This window comes from Piliocolobus tephrosceles, chromosome X (genome assembly GCF_002776525.5).
Source record: "Piliocolobus tephrosceles isolate RC106 chromosome X, ASM277652v3, whole genome shotgun sequence".
NCBI classification, from domain to species: Eukaryota; Metazoa; Chordata; class Mammalia; order Primates; family Cercopithecidae; genus Piliocolobus; species Piliocolobus tephrosceles.
This window is the reverse complement of record NC_045455.1, coordinates 95086779-95102144: the sequence shown is the minus strand read 5'-3', so window position 1 is coordinate 95102144 and position 15366 is coordinate 95086779. Positions and strand designations below refer to the sequence as shown.

Below are 15366 nucleotides of genomic sequence, written 5' to 3'. Positions count from 1 at the left end.
ACTCTGTTGCCAGGCTGGAGTGCAGTGGCATGATCTCGGCTCACTGCATTCTCCGCCTCCTGGGTTCAAGCGATTCTCCTGCCTCAGCCTCCTGAGTAGCTGGGACTACAGTCGTGTGGCACCACGCCCAGCTAATTTTTGTATATTTAGTAGAGATGGGGTTTCACCATGTTGGCCAGGATTGTCTCCATCTCCTGACCTTGTGATCTGCCCGCCTCAGCCTTCCAAAGTGCTGGGATTACAGGCGTGAGCCACCGTGCCTGGCCCAGGGTTAGATTTTTCTAGCTGAAAGAAAGATTTTGCAAGGTGGGGAGGACAGGATGCATTGGTGCCTTTGACATGCACAGGATCACAGAGTCAACCCAGACCTGGCGTTTGAGCTGCGGTAAGCATCTTGAGGCTCAGACGCTGCTCAGAACTGAGCAACCTGGCGCCTGGCTGCAGGCACGTTTCAGAAAGGAATGACTTAAAGTTTTCTTCTCTGTGCTTTTCTATCTTTACAGTTAAAAGAAAGCTACTTTAACTTTCTTTTTTTTTTTAGCCAACACAGACATTTATTGAACTAACCTCTATTTACTGCTTCACATTAATTTTCATGTAATTTTATTTTCTTAAGTACAAGCAACTCATTAAATTAAAAAATGTTCAGTTTAACACTGTCTCTATTTTTACAGTATGTAGACAGACACACTCTCTCTCTCTCAGTCCTTCATTAAGACAATGATAATTTTTGTCTTAAAAGGAAGAGTTATCACCCTGATATACATTCTGTGTTCTATATTCTTGCCTTATTTTCCTCTTCCCCTGCTACTTTAACTTTCTAAGCATCATTCTCAAACACTGATTTAAAGAGGAGTCACTTGGCTGGGCGCGGTAGCCTGCGCCTGTTATCCCAGCGCTTTGGGAGGCTGAACCAGGTGGATCACTTGAGATCAGGAGTTCGAGACCAGACTGGGCAACAGGGTGAAACCTTGTCTCTGCTAAAAATACAAAAATTAACTGGGTATGGTGTAATCTCAGTTACTCAGATGGCTGAGGCACAAGAATCACTTGAACCTGGGAGGTGGAGGTTGCAATAAGCTGAGATTGAGCCACTGCACTCTAGGCGACAGAGTGAGACTCTCTCAAAAAAATAAAATAAAATATAAAAAGGAGTCACTTGGAGCGAGCATGGAATACCCGTTTCTGTGTTCAGTTTGGTAATTTTTCCGTGGTCTTATCTCCTGGCCTTATTAAACCTTTTTTGTCTAACTTATCATAAATCCTTAATTAGTAATGGTGATAATTGATCAGCATATCATGCATTGCAGATTGAGCCTGCTATCAAACACAGCACACTGTGATCCTCAGGGCAAGCCTGTCAGGTAGACAGTAGCAGGTGTTAGACCCTTGGTACCATGCCAGAGCTCGAAACTCAGCAAGGTTAAGTGACAGGCTCAGACCACACTGTCAGTGCCAGAGTTGGGGAAGGACCCGGGCCTCCCACCTCCAGCCACTTCTTTAACACTGCACACTCAGTTCTCAGTGAGCTTCCCCACCCTGTGCTTTTTAACAGGGTCTCACTCTGACTCCCAGGCTGGAGTGCAATAGTGCGACCTTGACTCATGGCAGCCTCTACCTCCTGGGTTTAAGTGATTCTCCCATCTCAACCTCCTGAGTAGCTGGGACCATAGGTGTGCCTCCACACCTGGCTAATTATTTAATTACTTTTAGAAACGCCATCTCCCTGTGTTGCCCAGGTTGGTCTCCAGTTCCTTGGCTCGAGCAGTCCTCCCGCCTTGGCCTCCCAAAGTGCTAGGATTACATGTGTGAGCCACTGAACCCAGCCTGCCCTGTGCTTTTTCACCTCTGGTCACTGCCCTCCTCCTCCACCACTGATGCTGCTCTCCTGGTGGGCCGCATTGTCCAGAAAGGTGAGGTTTCCTGGCTCAGAGAATGGCACCACCACTGGCCCCAGTTTTCAAACCAGAAACTTGGGCTCATCTTTCATAACAGTCCTTTCCAGTGAGCATCACTTACTCCTGTGGGTTCTACCTCTTAGTGCTATTGAATGCACCCACTTTTCTTTCTGTCTTTTTTTTTTTTTTTTGAGATGGAGTCTCGCTCTGTCACCCAGGCTGGAGTGCAGTGGCATGATCTCGGCTCACTGCAAGCTCCGCCGCCCCGGTTCGCACCATTCTCCTGCCTCAGCCTCCCAAGTAGCTGGGATTACAGGCACCCACCACCAAGCCCTGCAAATTTTCTGTATTTTTAGTAGAGACGGGGTTTCACCACGTTAGCCAGGATGGTCTCGATCTCCTGCCTCGTGATCTGCCCACCTCGGCCTCCCAAAGTGCTGGGATTACAGGCGTGAGCCACCGCGCCTGGCCAAATGCACCCACTTTTCTCTATCCTGTAACTACTCTCTGTTTCAGATCCCCATAAATCTTTGGGCAAACTTCCATTATGACACATGGTATAGTGGATTTATATAATTGATTTTCTCCTCTGCTTTCTCATCTTGAGCTATGAGCTCCTTAAAGTCAGAGGCAAATCAGTCTTTCTGCATCCTCAGGACCAAGTAACAGGAACACCTTGTGTGGGCATTCAGGTCGTGCACTGCTCAAGGGCCCTACATATAAGAGGGCTTGTCTCACATCACATGTATACACATTTATGTGAGGGCATGTGCAATCTACTTGGAGACTTTTAGCCACTCACAGAAGACCTGGGTGACAGTAGAGACTCACCTCCCCTGACACAGCATATGTGTCACACGTCTTCTAGAGGGCACACATGATCACCCTCCTCCTCTGTGACTTGCACTAAGACTGTTTGTTTCTCTCCTATGCCTCAGGGGTCCTGTTCCCGCCCTCCATTTGATTCAGCCTTTTCCCGCCCGCCTCACGTGGCTGTGGTATCAAGGCAAGTGGGCCGGGGCCTCTGCCCACCGGGCTCCGGAAAGCTCCCCAGGGAGAATTGTTGGTGCCGTACAATAGTATAGTAACAGAAAACTTCTTGAGGAAGGGGTGCCTTTTTACAGTCTCTTCAGGGGCTCTGCCAGTCACTCTTCAGCAAGTATTTTTACTAGGAAGTATTTGGCACGGCGGTGGAAGCAAGGCCTTGAGCTGGGCACTCACGCTGCAGCTCCTCACAGCTCTGGGCCTGGAGCCATGGCAGCCTGATGGCAGCGGCGTCATTTATAATAGCCCAGACCAGGAGCAACCTAAACGTCCATTAGGTAGAATGGATGCATAAGTTATAAGGGGATATTACTCAGCAATGACAACCCACAGGCTTCTGCTATACACCACGTGTATGAATATGCAAATACAGTGTTGAACGAAATGTGCTGAACTGCAGAGTAGAGATTGCACAATTCCTTGGATATGCAGTTCAAAAACTGGTCAGACTAATCCTTGGTGTTAGATGTCACGAAGGTGTCTCCCCTTAAGTGTTCCCCTTGGTCTGAGTGGGCCAGGACTTTGGGGTTGTGATGATTCGCTTCTTGATCTGGATGCTGTTTACAAGAGTGTGTTCTCTCAGTGAACATTTGTCAGTCTTACAATCTGTGCAGTTTAAAAAATATATGTAGGCTGGGCGCGGTGGCTCAAGCCTGTAATCCCAGCACTTTGGGAGGCCGAGACGGGCGGATCACGAGGTCAGGAGATCGAGACCATCCTGGCCAACACGGTGAAACCCCGTCTCTACTAAAAAAATACAAAAAACTAGCTGGGTGAGGTGGCGGGCACCTGTAGTCCCAGCCACTCGGGAGGCTGAGGCAGGAGAATGGCGTGAACCCGGCAGGCGGAGCTTGCATTGAGCTGAGATCCGGCCACTGCACTCCAGTCTGGGCGACAGAGCGAGACTCCGTCTCAAAAAAATAAAAAATAAAAAATATATGTTAAATAAGTGGATTGCCACTACCTCCTCCACCCCCAAAAGCCTTACTGTTCCTCCTGGCTTTCAGCAGCTTTCGTTCTATTTATTTATTTGTTTGTTTGTTTCTTTGACAGAGTCTCCCTCTGTCACCCAGACTGGAGTGCAGTGGCGCAATCTCAGCTCACTGCAAACTCCACCTCCTGGGTTCAAGGGATTCTCCTGCCTCAGCCTCCCGAGTAGCTGGACTACAGGGGTGCGCCGCCACACCCGGCTAATTTTTGTATTTTTAGTAGAGACAGGGTTTCACTATGTTGGCCAGGCTGGTCTCAAACTCCTGACCTCAAGTGATCTGCCCACCTCGGCATCCAAAAGAGCTGGGATTATAGGCGTGAGCCACAGCGCCCGGCCAGCTTCCCTTCTTTAGAGCAGATTTCGGAGAGAGCTTTCCAGCCTCAGAGTCAACCAGGACCTCCTTGAGCCACCCCCAGCTCCCTTCTGTCTGTCTGCTCATGTGATGGGGGAGAGGACATCCCTGCATCCTGGCTTTAACGTGAAACTTTTTCATGGTTCTTTTTCTTCAGTCTGGATTGTCTCTTGTGGCTCTTGCCCTTTCGTAGCTGAGTGAAAAGCCGCTTGCCCCTTCTGTGCCCTGCTAATGTCACTGCTGGTAAAAAGAGACATATCACAGATGGCTGCTCCTCTAAGGAATGTGAGTGAGCCAGGAGGGCCTTCAGCCATCCACTCACCTGGTAGCTCCATTTCATGGCTGAGCAGGCAGGCCACTGGCTGGGCAAATGCCCCATACGCAGATGCCAGCACCCCCTCCCCACCACCACGCATCTGTGCCTTTCATTCCAGACCTGAAACCCCTTCCCCTTGCTCCCCGGGGCTGCTGCTCCTCACCCAGGAAGTGCTGCACTTGTCCGTTCTAGCCCACCTTCCACTCAGGCCGTGTCACTCCTTAGCTGAACCATAGGCAGTGGCTGCCCATCCTCTGCACTGAGTCCAGACTCAACATGGCTGGGAATTGAGCCTCTGGATACTTCCATGGTTTCATCCCACACGCCCCTCCAACCCCTCCCGCCTTACCCTACCCCCCAGTCCTTTGACCTCCTGTATCTCCAGGAAGAGCCTGAACTGCACAGACCTGAACATGGTGGGTGGAGCCTAAAGGCTTCTTTGCATATGCTGTTCCCTCTAGCTGGATTTCCATTCCTCCTGACACTCAGGTCTAATAATTTCTACCTCAGAGCTCTTTCTTTTTTATTCTCCAGGTATCTATCTTTTTTTGAAGATGTTTATTTGCCTGCCTCACCCCAGCTTTCACTTGACAGTAAACTTGCTGAAGCCGAGATTTTGTTTTCATTTATCCTATCAATGCCTGAGATTCAGTAAGTTTTTTTTGCTTTTATTTATTATTATTATTATTATTATTATTATTATTTTTTTTTTGAGACGGAGTCTCACTCTGCCGCCCAGTCTGGAGGGCAGTGGCCAGATCTCAGCTCACTGCAAGCTCTGCCTCCTGGGTTCACGCCATTCTCCTGCCTCAGCCTCCCAAGTAGCTGGGACTACAGGCGCCCGCCACCTCGCCCGGCTAGTTTTTTGTATTTTTTAGTAGAGACGGGGTTTCACGGTGTTAGCCAGGATGGTCTCGATCTCCTGACCTCGTGATCCGCCCGTCTCGGCCTCCCAAAGTGCTGGGATTACAGGCTTGAGCCACCGCGCCTGGCCAATTATTATTTTTTGAGATGGAGTTTTGTTCTCGTTGCCCAGGCTGGAGTGCGATGGTGCGATCTCGGCTCACTGCAACCCCAGCCTTCCTGGTTCAAGTGATTCTCCTGCCTCAGCCTCCCTGAGTAGCTGGGATTATAGTCACCCGCTACCATGCCTGGCTAATGTTTTTATTTTTAGTTAGTAGAGACAGGGTTTCACTATATGTGGGCCAGGCTGGTCTCAAACTCCTGACCTCGGGTGATCCACCCGCCTTGGCCTCCCAAAGTGGCTGGGGTTACAGGCGTGAGCCACCGCACTGGCCTTGAGTAGGTGTTTAATAAATGTTTGTAGGGTACATAAAGGGTGGATGGGCTAGATGAGTAGATGGCCGAGTGAATGTTCTGAGCATGAAGAAACTCTCCGCATATTGTCAGGCCCTCTCTTGCATTGATCGTTCTTGTGAAGATAGTATGGCTGTGTTTTCTCTATTTTAGTTTTCAAAGAAAGGGAAGAAAACTAAAGATTGGAAACAAAGTGATTTGTGTGAATTCCTATAGGAAAAGAAAGAACTCCTCTGCCTCTTCCCAGACGTACTGAGTCACTCCTAGCATCCTGCATACTGGTTGGCATCACCTTGAGAACCTCTCCGTTTTTGTTGGAATGTGAAGCTATGGTTTTACAAAGTTAGGTATTTCAAAACAGATGCTTAGAGCACAAAGTCACTGAAATGAGTGTGGCTGCAGTATGCCCCATTTTACACCAATTAAGCAGAGCTCTGGGCTTCTGGTATGTGGCCAGTACAGGCCCCAGGGGATCTGGCTGTCCCTGGATCTAATAGCTCGATATCTGCACAGTCTTAACACAGTCATTTTAATGACTTTACTACATTATATTGTGTATTAAAATAGAGATTTCATGTTGAGAAATTTGTTTAGTCTCTCTTTTACCTTCTAAATTGATTCTTATCACAATTACATTGAGAAAGGGCGTAGTTAAAATGCTTACAATCCCCTTCCCATCTAAGCAAGGACTAGGAATTCAAATGTCATCTCTTTAGTGTTTGCTATTGCGTATGGTTGTGCAATAGATCTATGTAGATTACCTCTTTGAACTGCACCTGACACATAGTAAGGGTGGGTGAATATTAGCTATCCTTTTTTTTTTTTATCCACTTGAAAAAGTCTGTGAAGCTGGGTCGCGGTTTACAGTTATAAAGTTCCTTACGTAAGCTAAACATCCAGATCCCTCTGCCCATCCCCGTTTGAAGGGTACTCTTTTTGGATCAGTTGTTCTTCGTTTTATTAGAACTCAAAATGATTATCCTTTGAAATCTGCTCGTTGAGGTCTGTGGAGTAAGGGGATTGGGTGAGGGAAGGGGCAGCCACTAAGGGCTTTGGCACGGTGTGGGGTGTTGGCTCTGCCTTTCCCACCAGTGGGCACCTTGCCTGAGCTAGGGCAGCTGGTAAGATAAACTGTCGCCATGGGGTGAAGAATAGGGAGGGTGTTGTATGTCCCAAGTACTGCAGGACCTGGTACCCTTGTCATCTGACCCGGGGCTCACCACGGTCCAAAGCATCCGTCTCTATTACGTAGCAGGGAGTGTGGGGCTGAGGGAGGCCAAGGGACTGGTCCAGGGTCACCCAGCCTTGTGACAAGTGACCTGTGCTGGCTGCTGAGGGCAGTGTCAACTTGGGCTGGATTTTGCTTTCTGAATCAAAGAACAGCAGAGTAGTCCGTGCACTAGGCCTGGGGTAGGTAGAATTTACTATTGGAAGGTGCCTTTGTGACATCACGTTCCGTATAACAAGGCCATTTCCATGCTGAAGTCGTAGTTCTGGACTCATAACTCTTATCCACATGGTCATTGGACGTTCGTGTGGCCATAGTGCACTCTGAGACGTTGCCTACATGCTGTTACCAGTCCGCTTCCATGTCAGTATCAGTTGCTACAAGAAAGATATTTTAATTTTACTATTTAGGTCCAAATGTTGGTAAGTGGCCACTTTGTAGAAAATCAAGGAAGTAGTGTGTGTGTAGAATCATCATGTGTGTGTAGAAACTGCAATTGAAACATTTGCAACATAGGACTCTATTAATATGACAGACTTTGGAGTGTCTTTTAGGAAATTGGGAGGGTTTTATAAGGAGAAGTTCAGAAAGTTTTCTAAAAAGGTATGGAAGGACCACATCTCATGTGAGGGGAGAGGTTAGTAAAGCCATGGGGATGAAGGACAAGGAGTTGATTGGTTATTAGGAACAAGCCAGAAATCCAAGATCCCATGTAGAACATTTAACTCTAAATACTCCTCAAGCTGTGGGTTTCAAAATAAAATTTTATTATAAAGAAATATTTTAAATGAGCTGTCAGTTGTTGATACTACTGTTCTTGCCCTGAGTTGCATATTTATGGTGATTTACTTTGTTGCAGATGACGTATTACAGGAAACATTTTGGGACAGCCCTAGATGTCATGTGCTGTAACCATAGTTGAACAGTATTTTTGTCATTTCTGAGAAGTGATGCATTCTTTCTTTTCTTTCCAAGTGGTATATTTCCGCGATCACTGTTCATTTCTGAAAAATAGCATTAACATTGTGTGAAAACGACAAATGAACATTTCTCTCCCATTTATTTTCTTTTTCAGAGAGTGATGATCTTCAAAATGAAGACTTTGGAAAATTTTAGGTTCTCCATAGGAACTACGAAAATTGAAGGAAAGAACATTTTCAAAAGGAAATTATATTGAAAGTATGTTTACAACAAACTGATACTATTGACAGTTTTCTTAAAAAAAATAATAAAACACTTTAAGAAGATTGTATTTATGGTAAAAGGAAACTGGACTAACAATGAGGCCAAAGACTTTTCCTGCCACAACTTATTCTGGAAATAGCCGGCAGCGACTGCAGGAGATCCGTGAGGGGTTAAAGCAGCCGTCCAAGTCTTCGGCTCAGGGGCTACCCGTGGGCCCAAACAGTGACACTTCCCTGGATGCCAAAGTCCTGGGGAGCAAAGATGCCACCAGACAGCAGCAGCAGATGAGAGCCACCCCAAAGTTCGGACCTTATCAGAAAGCCTTGAGGGAAATCCGATATTCCTTGTTGCCTTTTGCGAATGAATCAGGCACCTCTGCAGCTGCAGAAGTGAACCGGCAAATGCTGCAGGAACTGGTGAACGCAGGATGCGACCAGGTGGGTACAGACCTCCACCAGGCCATGTGCAGAGGCAGCTATGGGACAGCTGGGGCAGTCAGAATGGTTTGGCAACTACTTGAAGGCTTTGAATTGGTTACTACTTATTCAAGTGTTTCTAGGTTAAAAATCCAAGGCCCTTTTAACACATAATTGAACTCACAATTGAAGGTTCTCGACCTTCTTTCTCTAAAAGGGTCTTTCCTTTTCAGGCAAGATCCAGAAGTTGCTGAGGTCTCCTGAAATTGTAACGTGTATTTTTCTGTTCTGTTCTTATGGAGATGAAAAGGGCTTTCATGCTTAGCCCCCTTTTTTTTTTTTGGTGTTTATTTGGGTTATTCTGAGCTGTCGTGGAAAGAGACTGGCTTCGCTTTTCTTGTTTTGGTTTGTGCAATTTTTTTTTTTCTCGAAATGGGAGGGTTGAGCAACATGCATTGGGTGTTCTCTGACTCAGTTTTCTCCTATTTAAAAAAATAGTGTATGTGCTGTTACAGGGGTGTAACTATTAACATGTTCAGGAAATGAGAAAAAACTCGAAAGAAAAAGCTTGAGAAATCGTCAGAATTGTGGCAACACAGTCTCACTTTTTAGTTGTTTAGGAGTAAAGGATACATTAGTGGAGATGGCACCAGTTTGTATGTTAATACACAACTTACAGCAATGAGTGTGGTGACTCACACCTGTAATCCCAGCACTTTGGGAGGCCAGACAAGAAGATCACTTGAGGCCAGGAGTTTGAGACCAGCCTGGACAATATAGCAAGACTCTCTGTCTCTACAAAAAATAAAAAGCTGGACGTGGTGGTGTGCACCTGTAGTCCCAACTACTTGGGATGCTGAGGCAGGCGGGATTGCTTGAGCCTAGGAGTTTGAAGCTGCAGTGAGCCATGATAGCCACTGCACTCCAAGCCTGGTTAACAGAGCGAGACCCTATCTCTGTTTAAAACACACACACACACACACACACACACCCCTACACCTCATAGCCATACATTTATGATCTGTTAGCAGTTCATATACCTGAATAAAATCCACGTTCAGGGACAGGACCACATAAAATGGAACTAGTGTCCAACCAGGTAAAAATGTAGTTAGTGAAATGTAACAGGTAAAAACATAATTGCATTATGAAATGATTCATGAAAGCCAGTGCTTAATACAATCTGTCATCTTAAAAATTATAGTTGCATGAAGCAGAAATAAGCTAAGTATTTTTGGTGCCTTGGAAAAGTAGTAAGATTTCATGCTCAAAGCACGTTAGAATGGCCCAAGCACTGCCGGTTTCTTAGAAATAACCTAATTACATACTCCTGGCGTTGCAGTCGTAGGAAAAGGCTAACAGTGTTATTTGTTATTTCCAAAACCGATCTCAATCCTCTTGTAGTTTATTACCGTAGACCTTACATTTCTCAGAGGAGATGTTTGTGAAATGAATCCTGCTATTTTGTAGGGGGCTTCCCTGATACTTTGGGCCATACTGGGATTAACTTGCATATAGTGAGCGTTGTTATGTTGAGCTGCTTTGATAAAGCACAGGGTCGTGAGTAATGTGGTGCAGAGTGTTTCAGCAGTGAAGCTGACAGCAAAGCCACAGCCATTCTCATTGTGAAAGCATGAAGTTAAATATGCTGCCAAGCACCATCCCTTGACATACAGAACCCAGCAGTTTTGAAAGTAGAAAAGGAGCCGGGCGCGGTGGCTCAAGCCTGTAATCCCAGCACTTTGGGAGGCCGAGGCGGGCGGATCACGATGTCAGGAGATCGAGACCATCCTGGCTAACATGGTGAAACCCCGTCTCTACTAAAAAAAATACAAAAAACTAGCTGGGCGAGGTGGCGGCGCCTGTAGTCCCAGCTACTTGGGAGGCTGAGGCAGGAGAATGGCGGGAACCCGGGAGGCGGAGCTTGCAGTGCGCTGAGATCTGGCCACTGCACTCCAGCCTGGGGGACAAAGCCAGACTCCGTCTCAAAAAAAAAAAGAAAGTAGAAAAGGAGCAGTCCTGGCGAAATCTGGAGGAAGATTGCAGAGAAACTTTCGGGCCAACAGCAGAGCTTAAAATCTTCTCCTGTAAATCACTTGCAGACAAAGGAGGCAAGCGGAGCCCCTGTGTTCTTTGCAGTTGTGTTTCAACCGTGAGAAAAAGAAACAAGTCAAGCAAATAATCCCAAATGCAGGTGGGATCTTATTAGGTAAAATCCATTAGTGATAATTATAGTGCAAGAAGTAATAAAGCCAGGGCTGTTTGCAATACAGAAACACACAAATACAATAAAAGTAAGGATCATGACACCGATGAAGTTTCCATCAGCATTTAATTTATGTTAATTGCTAGCAGAAAGGCCTCCATTTACCATATTTAATGCCCTTGAAATAATTCAGTCAGCTTGGTGTGTGGTGTTACTTTATAACTTAAAACAGCTGTGCCACCTTTCCCCTCCAACTCCCACTTCTTGGTCTGGATAAAAAACGCATTTGCTTTCAGAAAATTCAGGTAGGAAAGTCATTATGTGAACCCAAATAATAAGAGACAAAAAGATAACAGTACCTTTGGAGTTGTATGTGTCTGTTTGTTAAAAAGATGATTTGAATTCAGTATAATAGATAGAGTTCTTTTTTTTTAAGATGGTGTCTTGCTCTGTCACCCAGGCTGGAGTGTAGTGGCGTCATCTCGGCTCACTGCAACCTCGGCTTCTGGGTTCAAGCAATTCTCCTGCCTCAGCCTCCATGTAGCTGGGATTACAGGCACACGACACCACGCCTGGCTAATTTTTGTATTTTTAGCAGAGGCAGGGTTTCACCATGTTGGCTAGGCTGGTCTCAAGCTCCTGACTTCAAGTGATCTGCCTGCTTCAGCCTCCCAAGGTGCTGGGATTACAGGCGTGTGTCACCACGTCTGGCTGAGAGTTCTTATTGTTGCATCTTTTCCCCCTTTCACTCCTACTGTTTTTTGTTTTTGCTTTTTGAGATGGAGTCTCACTCTGTCACCCGGCTGGAGTGCAGTGGCACGGTCTGGGCTCACTGCAACTTCTGCCTCCCGGGTTCAAGCGATTATCCTGCCTCAGCTTTCTGAGTAGCTGGGACTACAGGCACCCGCCACCACGCCTGGCTAATTTTTTGTATTTTTAGTAGAGACAGGGTTTCACCGTGTTAGCCAGGATGGTCTCAATCTCCTGACCTCGTGATCTGCCAGCCTCAGCCTCCCAAAGTGCTGGGATTACAGGCGTGAGTTACCACACACACCCAGCCACTCCTACTGTTTTGTTTAAGAGGGTTTTGCTCTGTTGCTCAGGTTGGAATGCAGTGGTGAGGTCACTGCTCACTGAAGCCTCGATCTTCTGGGCTCAAGCAATCCTCCTACCTCAGCCTCCCAAGTAGCTGGGACTACAGATGTGCCACCACGTCTGACCAGTTTTCAAATTTTTTTTCTGGAGATGGTATCTCGCTATGTTGCCCAGGCTGGTCTAGAACTTCTGGACTCAAGCAATCCGCCTGCCTTAACCTCCCACAGTGCTAGGATTATAAGTTCAAGCCACCACACCCAGCCTTAACTTTTTATTAAAGTAAAATTTACTTTAAAAAAAGTACACAATTTCTAAACACACAGCATAGTGAATTTTCACGTATTAAAGCCACCCATGTAACTAAGCCTGTTTGAGTATATATATATTTTTTGAGACGGAGTCTCACTCTGTCGCCCAGGCTGGAGTGCAGTGGCCAGATCTCAGCTCACTGCAAGCTCCGCCTCCCGGGTTTACACCATTCTCCTGCCTCAGGCTCCCGAGTAGCTGGGACTACAGGCGCCTGCCACCTCGCCCGGCTAGTTTTTTGTATTTTTTAGTAGAGACGGGGTTTCACTGTGTTAACCAGGATGGTCTCGATCTCCTGACCTCGTGATCCGCCCATCTCGGCCTCCCAAAGTGCTGGAATTACAGGCTTGAGCCACCGCGCCCGGCATTTGAGTATATTTTTAATTAAAATACTTTAAAATGGAAATTTCTGGAAAAAGCAAAAAACTTTAGGGTATTTTCTGTGTAAGGTTATAACGTGTATGTCAAATGATATGTTTATTAATCTTTTGCACATAAATTACTGAAGACTTAAGAAAATTCTTGTAGAATAAAAACTAGGCCACTAGATTAATGTTTCTTATGGGAGGAGCTGCTCTTTAAATATAGATTTAAGGAATCGGAAAGTTAAGTCTTTTCGTCATGGGTATCATATTTTGAGCGTCGGATAGTTATTGGCGTAAGTGACCATTTAAATTTGCATTTAAGTATGCAAAACATTTCTGTTCCATGGAAGCCTGGGAATTGTTTTCTCTGTCCGGTTGCAGTGGAGCATCTGCATGGTGTGGGTAGGGGGGTGTAATCAGCTCACTGCACTCCCTGCTCTTAATTATGGCCCTCAGGATGGTGCCTATGAGTCCTGTGAGAATGAGTTTCCAATTCAGTAACTCCCAGGGGAGGCCTATGGCCTTGGACCCCTCAGAATAGCAAAGCACTTTGTCACATGGTACCCTCTGGGAGGACTTTCTTTGGATGCGAGTGAGGAGTTTCTTTGGATGCGAGGACTAGGAAAGGGTTCTGCTTTCCTTGAGAAACTGGCATGTGCTTTTTCTCGTGGCTGGCCTGTATCTTGCCTGTCCACCCTTCCTCTGATCTGCTGAGGGGTGCCCAGTCTGTGTCTCAGCGTTGATACATTGTCCTGGTCCTGAATATCGTGTCAGCTGTAATTTCCTAATCCTGATTAATCCAGTTGTTTCCCCCACTTTATCATGTTTAAGTGATTTAAAACTTCAATGGAATGAGGGTAGGGAAGAAATGTAAATAAACAAACAAACAGATAAACTGATTATATTAGACCAAATAAGGAAAGGCATAAAGAAGACAGCCAGTGGTCAGGATGTGCACTGAGAGGCAGGCTTCCTGAGAATAGTGGCCACGCCAGCCTCTCAGTGAATCAGCGGCGATCTGCTTAATAAGAAAAGGGATTGAATTCTTCACATTCTCAAGCCAAAACGTGCAGAAAAAGCAAGCCTTCTCCACTCACCATACAAATGCAGACCCAGGCCTTTGCCAAGCTAGATAGCACTGCAAAGGGGTGAGACCCTCTGGGGCACGTGGGGTCTCACAGGAATGAGGACTGGTGTTGGCAGAGGCCCTGTGTGTGACACTGTCCTAAGCATTTGCCATGTGTCATCTCCTCAGAACAGTACAGTGGGAGATGGGTTCTAGTTGGCCTAGTGTTTTAGAAGAAACCGGCTGAGGGCATGGAAACGTGTCAGGCAGGTGACTCAAGCTCTCTCCTGCCTCCCGGAGCCCTTTCTGACCTGCGTGCAGGGTCTTTGTCACATGTACCCTTCACACATCCAGAACGAGCGACAGGTCTGAGGCAGGAGTTCAGTACTTCCGCAGAGTGGCCATTTCGCTCTCCATCTTTGATGTCCAGTGTGTGTATTGCTAGCTCATCGCTGGATAGCTGCTGCTGCCTTTTTAAGTTCCGTGGATATTTCAACCTAAAAGGAAGAGGCTGAGGCAAAATTAATAGAAGTAGAGAGTTTATTTGGGCCAAGCTTGAGGACTGCAACCCTGGAGCATAGATTCAGGTTGCCCTGGACACACACTGTGATGAGCCGCAGTCACAGGTGAATTTTTACTCCAGCCTGGGTGACAGAGTGAGGTCTCATCTCAAAAAACAAACAAATAAATATAAATAAAGGCAAAAAGGGGGCAGGGAGTGGGCTGAAACAAAGTTGTTTGTGAGAAATTCTCATTGGCTTACACAAATAACATTGATTTAGTGATTGGCTATACATCGTCAAGCTGTAGGGTGTGAGTTATAGTGTCCAGTGTGGCATTATTAGGTTAATTTATAGCTACTTGTGGCAACAGCAGGCAGTTTCAAAAGGTGAACACGTGGCCGGGCGCGCTGGCTCACGCCTCCAATCCTACCACTTTGGGAGCCTGAGATGGGCAGATCATGAGGTCAGGAGATCAAGACCATCCTTGCTAACACGGTGAAACCCCGTCTCTACTAAAAATACAGAAAAATTAGCCAAAAAAATTGGGCGTGGTGGCAGGTGCCTGTAGTCCCAGCTACTCGGGAGGCTGAGGCAGGAGAATGGTGTGAACCCAGGAGGTGGAGCTTGCAGTGAGCCAAGATCTGGCCACTGCACTCCAGCCTGGGCAACAGAGTGAGATTCCGCCCTGAACACAAGCCTCAAGGGGGAAGTAGAATGTGATTGTTCTCTCAGTTTAATGTTTCTCTGGGCCCAGTAATTTAAAAGGACTCCAGATTCCTCAGATAGGAATTCTTTTCTCATTTCCATCCTCATAGGGGATTGCTTCTCTTTTCCCTCATGTCTATGGGGCATGGGGTTTCTCAGGGTCCCTCTCCTCTCCTCTCATTCCCTGGGCATCCATACATGGCTGCCTGCCACATCCCTGGCAGCTGGCCAGCTTGACTCCCACCTTGGCTCTGCTGCAGCCTCCAGGGCCTCCCAGGCCCTGGTCTTATCCTCCGCACATGCTGCCCTCTACAGAGGAGCTCTCTGCAGTGTCTCTTCAGAGAGAGCTAATTTTGTATTTTTAGTAGAGATG

General features: G+C 46.6%; 1 protein-coding gene across 1 annotated transcript in view; it reads left to right on the top strand.

The window, feature by feature from the left end:
• Positions 1–15366, top strand: part of LATS2 (large tumor suppressor kinase 2) — a 97879-nt gene that overhangs the window by 8726 nt on the left and 73787 nt on the right. The window contains exon 2 of the mRNA XM_023190609.1: positions 8222–8768. Coding sequence (XP_023046377.1) covers positions 8427–8768 — 342 coding nt within the window. The 5' untranslated portion in view covers positions 8222–8426. The remainder of the gene's footprint in view (positions 1–8221; positions 8769–15366) is intronic.